Source organism: Microtus oregoni, unplaced genomic scaffold, assembly GCF_018167655.1.
Source record: "Microtus oregoni isolate MIOR12 unplaced genomic scaffold, Mior012 000046F_ref0000063, whole genome shotgun sequence".
In the NCBI taxonomy this organism is placed as follows: Eukaryota; Metazoa; Chordata; class Mammalia; order Rodentia; family Cricetidae; genus Microtus; species Microtus oregoni.
Window position 1 is genome coordinate 11,155,483 of NW_024543220.1, and position 13,720 is coordinate 11,169,202.

The following is a 13,720-nucleotide window of genomic DNA, read 5'->3' on the forward strand; positions in this document are numbered from 1 at the left end:
CACTTTTTAGAAGATAGGGCATGGGAGTTGAAGAAATATAAGCAAAGAATTTGAAGACGAATTAAAATAATACGACAGAAAATATAGAAAGTGTTGGGAGGGCATTTCAGTGACTAAAATCCTGAAGTTTTACCAGCATTTATTATTTTATAGCTTTTATATTTAATATAAATGGGGACGAGAAGGTAACAAAGGCTTTATTAACGTAATACAAAGGATAACTCACACAGTCAATGGCTTCATCGCTCTGAGACATCAAATCATCTGCATTCTGTTATCTAGGTAGCAAAGGAGGTCTATGTCACATATGCTGAAGACTTCCCTTCCCCAGGTGACCTCATAGTTACTGAAGAAGGAGCAGAAGCACATTTGCGTATCCTGGCCACCTGTCAGGATGGGATGTAACTATCTTAATTTCAAAAGAACCAGGCAATCATCTCCTGAGTTAGTAGGTGAAACTATGCCTGTCAAATCTGCAAACTCTCTGACCCTCAGACAAGGTGGAAATGGGCCTGCATTTTTGGCCCCCACAACTCTCTCTGTAGCTGTGGACGTCCCTGAGTTCCTGATCATCCTGCCTCTCCCTTCTGAGCTCTGAGAGGGCAGGCCTGCCTCACTCCACAGCCTCAGGATCACGTGTCCACTAGCACAGCCAGCTGTGGCTTCTGTACCAGTGTGTATGGTCAGTGCAGCTGATGTGACCACAGTGTCCTGGGAGAGGACACAGTGGACAAGCGGTCAGGCCAGTTAGTGTCCACTCTGGCTCCTGGTCATAGTTTTTCTTCCCCTCCCCCAGGGAAGGTATAGACTGGGGACCCAGGAGGAGATAAGGTTTATAACATCAAGGCACCTGGAGTCCAAGGTTCCTTGCAGCTTCCTGCTGAGTCTGCGCTGTGTGGAGTGGGGTTGGGCGGGGCTGGGGATGACTGAGTCTGTGCTGTGTGGAGTGGGGTTGGGCGGGGCTGGGGATGACTGAGTCTGTGCTGTGTGGAGTGGGGGTTGGGCGGGGCTGGGGATGACTGAGTCTGTGCTGTGTGGAGTGGGGTTGGGCGGGGCTGGGGATGACTGAGTCTGTGCTGTGTGGAGTGGGGGTTGGGCAGGGCTGGGGATGACTGAGTCTGTGCTGTGTGGAGTGGGGTTGGGCGGGGCTGGGGATGACTGAGTCTGTGCTGTGTGGAGTGGGGTTGGGCGGGGCTGGGGATGACTGAGTCTGTGCTGTGTGGAGTGGGGTTGGGCGGGGCTGGGGATGACGGAAGGTGAGAATTCTGTGCCAGCCTTGCTTTCTTTCCCTAAATCTGAAGTTGTTTCCAAGGGGCTGGAGAGAAGGCTCCGTGGTTAGGAGCCCTTGTTGGCCCAGTAGCCACATGGTGTCCCAGAACCATCTCTAGGTCAAGCAGATGGGGTGGGCACAGGGAGGACAGGTTTCTGAAAGACCTACCTTCCCCTCATGTTAGTAGTTCCTGGAGCTGGAACAGCGCCCATGGCATCGTCTCTGTCTGCAGTTGTGACTGGGCTGACATAACTCTGGTGAGTCCAGCCCAGCTCCTGATGCTGAACAGAGATTCAGCGAGGATTCCTTCCCCCTTCTCTCACCCAGAGCATTTCCTTACAACGTGTTGGCCTTGGGTGTCAGCATTTCATTTGCATTTTAATTAACTTTTTTTTATATATATTTATTTATTATGTATACAGTGTTCTGCCTGCATGTGTGCCTATACACCAGAAGAGGGCACCAGTTCTCATTACAGATGGTTGTGAGCCACCATGTGGTTGCTGAGAATTGAACTCAGGACCTTTGGAAGAGCAGGCAATGCTCTTAACCTCTGAGCCATCTCTCCAGCCCAGCTCATTTGCATTTTAATGAATAATGTTTGCCTGAAGATCAGAGAAGAAAACATCCCCACTGGTCAGCCTTACAGCCTTACAGACCAGGCAGTGATAACACAACCTTTAGCCGCCATAGAGACCGGAGGGAGGTGCATGCCTTTAATTCCAGTGGTGCACGTCTTTAACCTAAGCCCAGAGAGGATTATAATACAGGGGGAGACAGCTCTCAGCCCCAGTCCCATTCTGAGGTTCCTGGAGCAGGATCGCCATTCTCCACCTGAGGTCGAGGGAAGAGCAGAGTCTGACTGCTTTGCTTTTCAGATCTTCAGGTGAACCCCAGTTTCTCTCTCTGAGTTTCTATTAATCGTGCTTCGCTCAGGAATCTCCCCAACAGGAGGGGTTGTTGGTGGCAGAGTGGGCTGGAGTGGGGTGGTGAGATGAACTTTCACCTCTTCCTGATAGAGAAAGGAACAAGCAGAAGGCCCACACACCCTGTTCACATCAGCTTTCAGTTTCGGTGTTCCGATTGCTCTACTGACTGGGAGCGCTCTGCTGGAGCCCGCTGTGTCTAAGCCTCTGCAGAGGCCATGACAGCTCATGCCAAGCTCTGCTTAGGAACTATGACCCTGTTGGAGATGTGGAAAGCAGAGCCTGGTGTTGGGAAGAGCCGAGCTTAGCGCTGTGAGAGCACCTTGGAGCAGGGCTGAGCTCCGGGAAAAAGATCTGGGGTCTGCTAAGTCCTCTAGGGTCCCCATCCCCCATGCAGCCACCTTGGGAGCAAAGAGAAGCAGGTATGTTTGCTCTGAAGATATCTTGAGCCTGAAGAAGAAACCAGGAAGGAGTTTATGTTTGGTGAGTCCCAGCAGGTCACATGCCTGGTGACTGAGCCTGGAGACACCTTAGAAGTCCCTGAGTTTGTCCTTCTCAGGCCTTTAGGCTCCCCCTTTCCTAACCTTCTAAAGAGCAGTGATTGGGGCAGACTAGGGTTTATTTATGTTCTTTTCAAGCCTGTCTATACCACACAGGGTCTTTATCAAGGACAGAGAGAGGAGGATAAACCTGTCTGTGGGACGTGTGTGTGTGTGTGTGTGTGTGTGTGTGTGTGTGTCATCTGCCGAGTGTGGGGTGATAGCCTGGAACTATGGCAGGGACTGGACTGGGACTGAAGTGTGAAAAACTCCACAACCAAAAGCTCATCCAAGGCCCTCGTGATGGCAGCACAGCCTCCTCGGGGACAAGTCTGTCTCTGAAGCTGCTCAGATGGCTCCTGGTCACAGTTATGGAACAACAGAAGCACAGGAGGCGGCCATGCTGTCCCCGAGGGAGGGGTGGGCACAGGCTCCATGTCTGGGGTCACAGGCAGTGTGGACGTGGAGAGAGGGATTGACGGTGTCTCCTCTGGGCTCTCCTCGGGGTGCTAAGGGGGCAGGGCCTGGGTTCTGGGTAGAGCTTGGCTGTACTGTGTCTGGGTATGGGGTGGAAATGAAGGAATGGCTTCCTCTCAGAGGACTTGGATGTCCCCAGCTCCCCAGTCTTGTTCTGCAGGGCTGGGAGGAACCCGGGCATGGTTGTTTGCCTGGTAGTGTAGACGTGTTTTGTCCAGTGGGGCTGACACCAGCCCTGATGATCCTCTCCCTGCTCAGGTGTCCAAGCTCAGTGTGGAACCTGCCTCCTGCTGCAGCCCAAGGGTCTTGGTCTCCCCACCTGTGTCTCCCTGGCTCCAAGGACATGGACAAGTGCTGCAAGCATGCTCTGCTCCGCTGTGTCACCTGCCTGTTTGTCCTTGCACAGCTGCTTACCCGGGCGTCCACAGGTGAGTGTGCTCTGCTCTCTCTCCCATGTCTCCCTGCGGTGACCGGGATCTGCCACGACCAGGCTGCTCAGATGTGCACAGACTCATTAATACTGGGACCCAGGGGTTGTCTAGTGTTCCATTTACAATGAGTTACTAATAAGATCTAGGCTGAGCCTGCTTGCATGAGCGTTCGAGAGGCTGGGAATGGAAAATTGCGAGTCCTTGCCCTGCCTGCGCACAGTGGCCACACCCTACCTGGGGAGCAGAGCTGGGAACACAGCCTTGGATCTGGCAGTGTGCCAGGGGTGTGAGGAGCTGCAGAGGCCAGGGTTGGCTGAAGCAGGGTGAGCCAGGCAGAGAGAAGCAGGGGCTGAGGGTGGGAGGTCCTGCAGGGGTGAGGGTGGGAGGTTCTGCAGGGGTGAGGGTGGGAGGTCCTGCAGCAGATGGCACCCTCAGTCCCAGTATCACAGTCCTTCTGGGCTAGAGGGTCAAGGGCACTCAGACTAAGGCAGCCATCTTTCTTCTTTATCAAAAAAGCTATTGGGATCCCAGGTAGGGCTGGGTGATTTTTCACAGAAGTACCCTTTGTCTCCATGTATATGGGTGCTTTTTCCAGAAAGTATGACTGTGTGCCCCCTTCATGTCTGATACCACAGAGTCTAGAAGACTGTTACAGACAGTCGTGAGTGCTGGGAATGGAACCCGGGTCCTCTGCAAGTGGAATTAGTGTTCTTGGCTGCTCAGCCCTCTCTCCAGGCCTCTGCTCTGTGTCTTAAGGTTCACGTATAATTCAGTGGAGGAAGATGTGCGCTAATACAGTGAATGCAGGGCTGGAGGTTATGAGTTTCCTGTGTGTGGTCTAAGACAGACCAGGTAGAACGATGTTTCTCAAGGTGCGTTCTCAAACCCAAGGTGCGAGCATCTGCAGGGATTTTACAAAGGCAGGATCTTGGCCCAGCCCAGACCTACTCAAGCCTGAGCTCTGGGCTGAGACCCAGGGCACCTGGGACCAGGTTCATGGAAGCTGGAGAGTGAAATACCAAGAGGTTTCCTAATGGAAGGGTCTGGGGCCAGGGGCACAGGCAAAATGGGGAGTCTCTCTCTCTCTCTCTCTCTCTCTCTCTCTCTCTCTCTCTCTCTCTGAGACAGGGTTTCTCTGTAGCTTATGAAGCCTGTCCTGGAACTGCTCTTGTAGATCAGGCTGGCCTCGAACTCACAGAGATCTGCCTGCCTCTGTCTCCCAAGTGCTGGGGTTAAAGGCGTGCGCCACCACTGCCTGGCTCTGAAGATCTCTTATACATTAACCATAGATGCCTACCCACAATGCCTAGAGCAACCTCATCCGGCCTCTGCCTCCTGGTCCCAGGACATTCCGTGTCATAGTGGTTGTCCTCTGCTTTAACCTGTGTCTCTTCAGTCCTCTCACGGTGACATCTGTGTCCACAGAGCATTTCCGGGTGTTGGGTCCCTCAGACCCCATCGTGGCTGCTCCAGGTGGGGAAGCCATACTTCCCTGCTCCCTGTCTCCAGCCATGAGTGTGGAGAAGATGGAGCTCAGGTGGTTCCGCTCCAGATTCTCAGAAGCAGTGTTTGTCTATCGGGACCAACAAGAGCAGAAGCAAGAGCAGATGGCTGGGTATTCAGGACGCACCTCGCTGGTGAAGGACCAGTTCCACCAAGGCAAGGCTGCTGTGCGCATCGGAAATGTCCGGGTCTCAGACAGAGGGATGTATGTCTGCTTCTTCAGACAGGGTCTCTTCTATGAAGAGGCCATCTTGGAGCTGAAGGTGGCAGGTTGGTTAACTGATCCCTGTTCTAAAGATGTTGGGGGACCTGTGTGTGGGAGGAAAGTAAGGGCTCATGTCACTCAGCTCCCTAATATATTTTTGAGCAATGTCTTCTGTAGACCAGACTGTGGTTAAGCCAGTCGTGTAGTGGAGGGTGACACTGAACATTGGATCCTCCTGCTTCTTCCTAATTCTGGGCTCACAGCCATGCTCTGCCATACATGGCTCTGGGCCATTATTGTTATTTCTGTTTATTTTTTAGTTTTTTTTGAGATGAGAAATAGGTGATACATTCTTACATAGGTTATTTCAATCTAAATTCTATATGTGTAGCCCCTAAAATGTCCTTGACCTTGTTCTGGGGACCAGGGATCCTGCCAATGTCATGGTAAACACCAGCTGTTGGATTTTATATTTTAGAGGCGTAGGCAGAAAAAGTCAGAGAGCTCCCAAGAAACGTCAGTGAGAAATGATGATCAATGCTTTAGACAAATGATCGGGTAGAGAAAGGGAGGGCATTCAGGGCTTCCCTGGGTGGAGCTGGGTGTCCTGCTCTCCTGGAGCTCACAGGTGTGTGGAGAATGGGGAGATGGAGTGATGGTTTCTACGTCAGGGCTCTGGGGTTCAATGTCCTTCAGTTCCTCTGGGTCTTGTGGTTGATAGAACAGTGACCCGTGCCCTCTTTCCCATAGCAGTGGACACTGTTGTTTTTCTGCTGTTGAGCAATGGGGGCAAATCCTGGTCCCAGCCTTGGAGGGCTTTCCTCTTCAATACCTGTGTTTCCCATGAGAGGTTCCTATGAGACACACAGGTGATCCTGGGGTCCCTGAGCCTAAAGTGCCTTCTACGTCCTCACATGTGTCCTCCTGCAGGGATGGGCTCTGTCCCTGAAGTGCACATCAAAGATACAGAAGATGGTGCTGTGTGTGTGGTGTGCAGTGCTTCAGGGTGGTACCCGAAGCCCCAGGTGCAGTGGAGAGACTCCAGAGGGGAGAATCTCCCAGCATCCTCTGAGACCCACACTGAAGATGCTGCAGGTCTGTTCAGCATGGAGAGCACATTGGTGGTGAGAGACAGGTCCTTGGGGAGTGTGACCTGCTCCACCTTCAACCCCATCCTGGGCCAGGAGAAGGCCATGGCCCTGTTCATCCCAGGTGAGAGCTGTTCCTCACTCCTACAGAGCTCGGGAAGTGGGTGGCCTTTCTGGAGTGTGCTGGGCTGTCTGTCCTCAGGTGTGCCCCTCACTGGCTCTCTGCCTGGGCCACAGAGCCCTTCTTCCCTCAGGCTTCTCCCTGGATGCCAGCTTTCGCTGTGAGCATGACCATGATGGGACTTCTAGTCCTAGGGTCTTGCTGTTTTCTCAGAAGGGAGCAGCGTGCAAGGCTGCAGGTGCATCAGGAACTGGAGAATCTGCAGCGTGAGCAAGAGGAGTTGCAGAAGACAAAGGAGCATGCACTGAAGGCAGCGCGTAAGTCCTGATGGCAGTGAAGGACTGGGCCAGAGTCTCCAGGAAGATCCAGGGTTCTGGGATCAGAGTAGGTGGCCCCCGAAGCCCCGAGAGCAGGGCTGGAGTCCTGGGGTCAGCTGGGCTCTAGTGCAGCCTAGTAGGAAACAACATTGTTTCCTGTTTTTCTGCCAAGTGCACAGCTCCTCTCTTCTCACTGTTTTTCAGGCAGACTCCAGGAGGAGCTGGGTGAGTCACGCTTTTCTTCCTGAGCCCTTTGTGTCCCCTCATGCTTTTCCTACTGACTCCTTGTCCCCTCTGTAGCCCAGCAGCTCACTTGAGTCCTCATGTTGTTTTTCAGATCAAAGGAAAGCAGCTTATATGGCTGGTGAGTGACTGCCCCATTGTCCCATGGTTCCCTGTGCACATGCGCCCAGGGGTGCCCTCTCCTTGATTCTAGGCAGAATGGGAACCCCTTGAGGGGACAGAAGTGTAAGATTCTGGGAAGGGGAAGCCTGTCCCATGGGCTTTTCCAGATCTCTGCTCAGAGCTGGAAGACCTGGGTCTCTGGATGTGCCCTGTGCCCCGGGGCCTTATTCCCACCGATGTCTGTCATCTATATTGTTGACTTTTGTCTCCATTAGCTCTGGACTATTGCCTGCTCTGGGGGAAAAACAACAGGGTTAAACTTTCAGTGAAGATGCAGGCAGGAACCTGGGGCAGGAACTGAAGCAGGGACCACAGAGAACAACCTCTTGCTGTCTCGCTCCCAATGGCCTGCTCAGCTTGCTTGCTGGTCCTCTCCTGTCCTTCCTAGTACTGACATTATCTACAGTGGGCTGACCCCTTCTACAATAATCCTAAACCATGATAACGCCCCACAGCCTTGCTTGCAGCCATTTTTATGGGGGCATTTTCTCAGCTGAGTCTCCCTCCTCTCAGATGACTCTAGCTTGTGCCAAGTTGACACAAAGCCAACATGCAGAAGATGTTTATAAGTGAATCAGGTCACAGACCCTGGAGTGTGACCTCCACTCATTCCACAGTCATTCCCCAGGGAGTCGGTTCCCTCAGCTCTGAAGGTGTTGATCAAAGTGATGGGCAGAGCCAGGGCTGCGGACCTGAGTGGGAAGGGATGGTGAGCTGGGTGCCCGTGGAATAGTGGTGCCCTGCTGTAGAGATATTTAAGTGTCCATGAGGAACAGTGGGCACTTCACCCAGAACTCACTTCCTGTCCATGTACACACATTCTTTTTTTCAGCACATCTCCAAATCCACCTTTCCAAGAAGTGCTGATGTCATCATGGTTTCTGATAACTATTGAATAACTGTATTTTATTCTCTAAGATTTTTTCCTGTATTGTAAGGTTTTAATTAAGAGTGAAACTGAATAATTATAGATTGTTACTACTGCTACGACTACTACTATTTTAGCTTTGATTTTTGGAGTAGAGGGAGCCGGTTGAGTGTTTAAAAGCCACACAGAATTGGGACAATGGGGGACTAAACCCTAAAGCACCATCGTTCTCATCTGTGGTCTAGGGGATTTCCCATAATACTTTGCTGCCTCTGCATCTTGCAGAATCCAGCTCCTCAGGGTCCTCTCTCCTCCTAGGTAAACCTCACCTTTAGAATGGAGGGAGGATGGGTTGGTGGACTGTTTGAGTGGGCTGTTCTGATTGGTTCTCATAGAATATGTTCCTTTGCAGCCTGGAGGAAGGCCCAGCTGTATGCAGGTGCGTGACTCTGGAGACCGCTGTCCTCTGGGCAGAACATGGGTCTTAGGGTTTCCCCTAAGTGAGGAAAAGCAGCTTGAGGAGGAAAGTTTGTGTGACTCACACTCCCAGTCCACACCACAGCAAGTCAAGGCAGGAATTCACACAGGGCAGGATGTGGAGTTCAGAGCGAATGCAGAGTCCATGGAGGACTGTTGGGTACCATATTAGCCACCCGGCTTGTTCTGTTTCTTTTCCCATGTTCCTATGACCACTGTCCATGGGATGACACAGCCCACCACGGCCTGCATTCTCCAGTTTGAACTATCAATCATCCATCAACCAAGAGAATTCCCCATGGGCTTGCCTACAGGCCAATCCTATGGAAGCATTTTCTCAGTTAATATTCCTTCTTCCCAGATGACCCTACCTTGTGCCAAGCTGGCATAGAAGCTTGTCAGCACAATGTAGCCATTGTCCTTGGAGCTGTCGGAGCAGTGACTGCCCAAAGGACACATGCACAAGACTGGGCACATTAGGAGAGAGGAGTCACACGGCCTACCCTTGCCAAGATGTGTTTTCTCTCTCACTCTGTGTGTGTTCTGTAAGTGTGTGTGTGTGTGTTCTGTAAGTGTGTGTGTGTGTGTGTTGTATGTGTGTGCACGTGTATGTGTGTGTGCTGACATGAGTGTGGAGGTCAGAGGACAACTTCCAGAAGTCTTTGCTTTCTTTCCATGAAGTGGTTCCCCGGGATCAATCTCAGGTTGTCTGGGTTGGTGACAAGCACCATTATCCTTGCTACGTCATCTCTGTTACCCTCTATGAGGCAGATGAAGGGGGCTGGGGGAGGCCTCCTAATCAGGCTCTTCCCCAGTTCATATGTAGACAGTTCATGGCTGTTGAGGGAGAGGGATTTTTTCTTTAATGTTGTGGTCGCTCATCCATGGCTCATGCTTCTCTAAGGAACCCTGATGAAGGCCATTGTGTCTGTGTTCCCACGCTCTGTGCTCATGTGGACTTTCCTCTGATCTGTCGTTGGTACCCTGTCCCTGTGCACAGACATGTGTGCACCTCACACAGCACCGGCTCTCATGTTTCCTCACCTTCTCCAGCTCCCGTCATCCTCTTCTCTATGTGTGCACGTGTGTCCCCACCCACTCTCCGGCAGGATGAGATGAGTGTCCTTCTGTCCTTGTCAGTGCTGGCCTCCATCAGAACACCACTGGGAGCCTCCTCGGGCTCACAGAACGCATTCTGGTTTGTCCTCTGGTGTAAGTCATTGTCAGCATCAGCATGGCCCAGTCTGCAGTCACCTGGTTCGGTGGACATCTTCTAGGAGCAGCGTTAGTGGCCAGTTCAGCTTTGCGTAGAGACTGGTGAGGGGTCACAATGACTCTGTGGATCAGAATTATTGCTTTCAGGAAGATTCCAGAAGTCAGGTCAGGCAGCATGGGACTCATGTCTCACTAAGATAGTCTTTGGTTCCATGTCCTCCTTAAATTTGGGATTCCTTGCAGGACAGTGCTGGTGCACACATTCAATCCCAGCACTCAGGAGGCAGAGGCAGGGGGATCTCTGTGAGTTTAAGGCCAGCCTGTTCTACAGAGCGAGTTCCAGGACAGGCTCCAAAGCCACAGAGAAACCCTGTCTCAAAAACAAACAACGAAAGAATGAATAAATGAAAAGTTGGATTCCTTGTGCTTTTGTCTCAGTTTTCACAAAACTCTTTTTCTTCCTAGTCTTCTGGTCTCTTGGTGGCGTTCTCTCTCTCTCTCTCTCTCTCTCTCTCTCTCTCTCTCTCTCTCTCTGTCTCTGTCTCTCTGTGCTTTGTGTTCCCTGCTGGATTCCTTCTCCAGAGCACCTGGCTGCTCAGGGATTGGGTGTTTGGATCAGGTGTTCTGAGTTGGTGTTCGGTGCTTCCAGGATGCTTATGGGTTTGCTGAGGCCTGTGTGATCCACTCGAAATTATACATGACTTTCTGTAGTCTTTGCATCACGTGAACTAGTGTGCAACTTAGAATTTCTCACAAGCATGTGTGTGTGTGTGTGTGTGTGTGTGTGTGTATGTATGTATGTGTATGAACATTTTGCCTGATTATATGTCTGTGTGCCATGTGCAAGCCTGGTTTTGTTGGAGTTTCAATGAGTGTGGTTTATTCCCCGGAACTTGAGTTACAGATAGTCATCAGGATTCATGTGAGTGCTGGGAACTGAACCTGGGTCCTCTGCGAGACCATCTAGTGCTTTCAAGCACTGAATCCTTTTCTGTTGTTTGTGGTTCTGTAAGATCAAGCCAGGACCTTGCAGGCACTGAGCTGTGGCATGCCATGCATGCTGTTGTTTTTCTGAGACAGGATCTCACTATGTAGCTCAGGCTGGTCTCAAACTCAAGGATCCCCTGCTTCATCACGTCCCTCCTTCCCTGTCTTGGAAATTTTCACATTCAACGATGTCCGTCTTCCAGGATGGTTGTGTGTCTGGGCCCTGACAAGCCATAGTGAGACCTACATTGCCCTTCTGCCTTTATTAGGGTAGATGTTAAGCTTCATTGGTCAAATCTTTATGGGAAGACTAGGGCAGGATGAGTTTGTGTGTGTGTGTGTGTCTGTGTGTGTATGTGTTTGCATGTTTATGTGTGTCTCTCTGTGTGTATATTTGTGTGTGTTTATGTGTGTATGTATATGTTTGTTCAGCAGGTACATTGTCCCCACAACTCCCAGGTCTGTGTTTCACGAGACAAGCACTGACCAGATGGGTGCAGTGTCTGAAACCCCTCACATGACCTGTGCTTCTCTTGTAGATTGGCGCAGGGAGCACTTCCAGTCCTGTGAGTGACTCTGGTCCTTAGGGACACTCCTCCTGCTCTTCCCATGGCTCTGGTCCCTCCTTCAGCTCCTGTGGTGACAACCTCAGTGGTGGTGGTCTGGGAGGCAGAGGGGATGCTCACTAAGCTGGATCTGGTTCTCAAGGGCCCTGTGACCTTGAACCCCTAGACGGCCTTTTGTTCCCTTCCCCTACTTGCTAGTCATGGTCTTGAGCCACAGGCTGTTCTGAGAGGGACTTGTCTCCCTAGAAGAAGCTAAGAGACTTTGAGGTGGAGGTGGGATGGCTGAGGTCTTGTTTAGGGGCTGGGGAGGACCTCCCATGATTGGTAACTGTCCTGCAGGGTCTGTCATTCTGAATCCAGACACTGCCCACCCCATCCTCGCCATCTCTCAGGACAGGAGGCGTGTGACCCGGAAGGATACCACTCTGTGCCTGGATGACCTCTTCTGTGTGTTAGGCATGGAAGGCATCTCCTCCGGAAGACGCTACTGGGAGGTGGAGATAAGGAATGGAGACAGCAGCAAGTGGACTCTGGGGGTCTGCAGGGAAGATGTGGAGAGAAAAGGCTTTTACTCAGAGTGTCCCCAAAAGGGGTTTTGGACTGTGGGGCGGTCTAGCAGTGGATACTGGGCCTATATTGACAGTGGGAGGGCTTCATTATCCTTTAGGCAAGCTCCCCAGTGTGTGGGGGTGTTTGTGGACTACAGCGAAGGCGACATTTCCTTCTATAACATGAGTGAGATGTCCCACATTTTCTCCTTCCGTGAAGCTTCCTTTGCTGGGACTCTTTTCCCATACTTCAGGCTCAAGTCCGGAGATGTTTCAATGATTCTCAGCTCCTTGGAGCATGACTCTGAGGGGGAGGAAGGGGAGGAGAAGGGAAGAAGGAGGAAGGGGAGGAAGGGGAGGAGGGGGAAGAGGAAGAAGAGGGAGAAGAAAGGGAAGAGGTTATTTTTGCCTTCTTTGGAGGAGTCTGGGAATCCTCCAGGGGAGGGGCTCACCCCAGGCTCTGGAGTTGTTGACTCTCCCCCAGGGGAGGAATCCCCATTCCTCCCTCATCCTGGTGACATTTTCCTCCCTTAGTGCAGTTCACTGCCTCTAAGTTGTCAGTGTGAGTCATTGTGGGACTGTAGAAGCCACAGGAAAGCCCGCAGGCTGAGTCCTGGAAGGGCCTGGAGTCTTGACACTGCTCTCAGGTCTGACTCTGTGGCTGTGGGAACAGGGCGTCCATGCCTTGTGTTCAGACACCAGGCGATGAGCCCTGACCATTGCTTCAGCTGTTTTGAATTCTGGGTAGGCATGCTCCTTTTGGTGTTAAATGGCATTTTCCTGGGTTTCATACCTTTTGGTAGGAAACTGACCAAGGGCTGAATGGACATTGTATTAATTCATTCATCTGGCCATGGGACTCCAGGGTCTTCTGTGTATGTTGGCTCTTGTGACCAGTGTGCCGTGAATCAGGGGGAGCTGACCTCTGACACATGACTTCCTGTCCTCAGGATTCGTTCCCAGTAGTGGGATTGCTGGGTCATAGATAGTTACATTTGGTGATCTTCTCTGTGGACAACAACCTGTGCATCAGGTGTCCATGGACCAGCCTCATCCTAAGTCAGTCTATTAATAAAATAATTTATTGCACAAACCGTTTGATTTCTATAATCGAGTCTCTCTCCCCACACATAAATATACATATGACTATGACAATTCATATTTTCTAAAGATTGACTTCATGTATTTTAACTGTTTGTTTGTGTATGTAGATATGTATGTATGTATGTTTGTATGTGTGTATGTACCTACCTACCTATCTATGAATCTCTTTCTCTCTCTATGTATGTATATATGTATGTATGTATCTATCTATCATTTATTTTTTAAAACAGGATCTCATGTGACCCATGAACCTCTCTTTGTAGCCATACATGTTGTTATGAATGAGAATGCCCCCTGTAGTCCCATATGTTTGGATACTTGGTTCCCATTGGTTGTGGGGTTGGGGCAGGATGTATGTAGCCCTGATGAAGTCATCACTGGGGTGGGCTTTGAGGATTCAAAGCTGTGCGTCATTCCCAGCTCGTCCTCGCTGCTTCCTGCGTGTGGATGAGGACGTAAGCTCTCAGGTCCCTGCTGTAGTCACCATGCTTCCGGTCCCCCGTCACGGACTCTGCCCTCTAGAGCACTCATGGCGCAACAAGATGGTGCAGGTTCCTCCACCTGTGTTCTTGCTGAGACATTTCAAGTCTAACTATAATGTGATCTGCTTGGAGAATCCCTTGGAACCCCAACTGTATTCTAGGTACCCGAGGTCAATAGGCCCCAGCTAGCT

General features: G+C 51.2%; 2 protein-coding genes across 2 annotated transcripts in view; one reads left to right on the forward strand and one right to left on the reverse strand.

Moving 5' to 3' along the window:
* The window catches only part of LOC121435270 (H-2 class I histocompatibility antigen, Q10 alpha chain-like), an 808,095-nt gene that overhangs the window by 711,992 nt on the left and 82,383 nt on the right, over window positions 1-13,720 (reverse strand). The window lies entirely within an intron of this gene.
* LOC121435633 (butyrophilin subfamily 1 member A1-like) lies at window positions 3,556-12,477 on the forward strand. Its single transcript, XM_041635103.1, has 8 exons — window positions 3,556-3,640; window positions 3,864-3,966; window positions 5,040-5,416; window positions 6,282-6,563; window positions 6,677-6,881; window positions 8,486-8,589; window positions 11,369-11,395; window positions 11,735-12,477. The coding sequence occupies exons 1-8, from the start codon at window positions 3,556-3,558 to the stop codon at window positions 12,475-12,477; spliced, it is 1,926 nt and encodes a 641-aa protein (XP_041491037.1).

Coding starts and splice junctions, on each gene's coding strand:
- LOC121435633 (XM_041635103.1), top strand. CDS start 3,556: ATGGACAAGTGCTGCAAGCATGCTCTGCTCCGCTGTGTCACCTGCCTG. Junction 6,564..6,676: donor CATGGCCCTGTTCATCCCAG/GTGAGAGCTGTT, acceptor CCTGGGCCACAG/AGCCCTTCTTCCCTCAGGCT. Junction 11,396..11,734: donor CAGGGAGCACTTCCAGTCCT/GTGAGTGACTCT, acceptor ACTGTCCTGCAG/GGTCTGTCATTCTGAATCCA.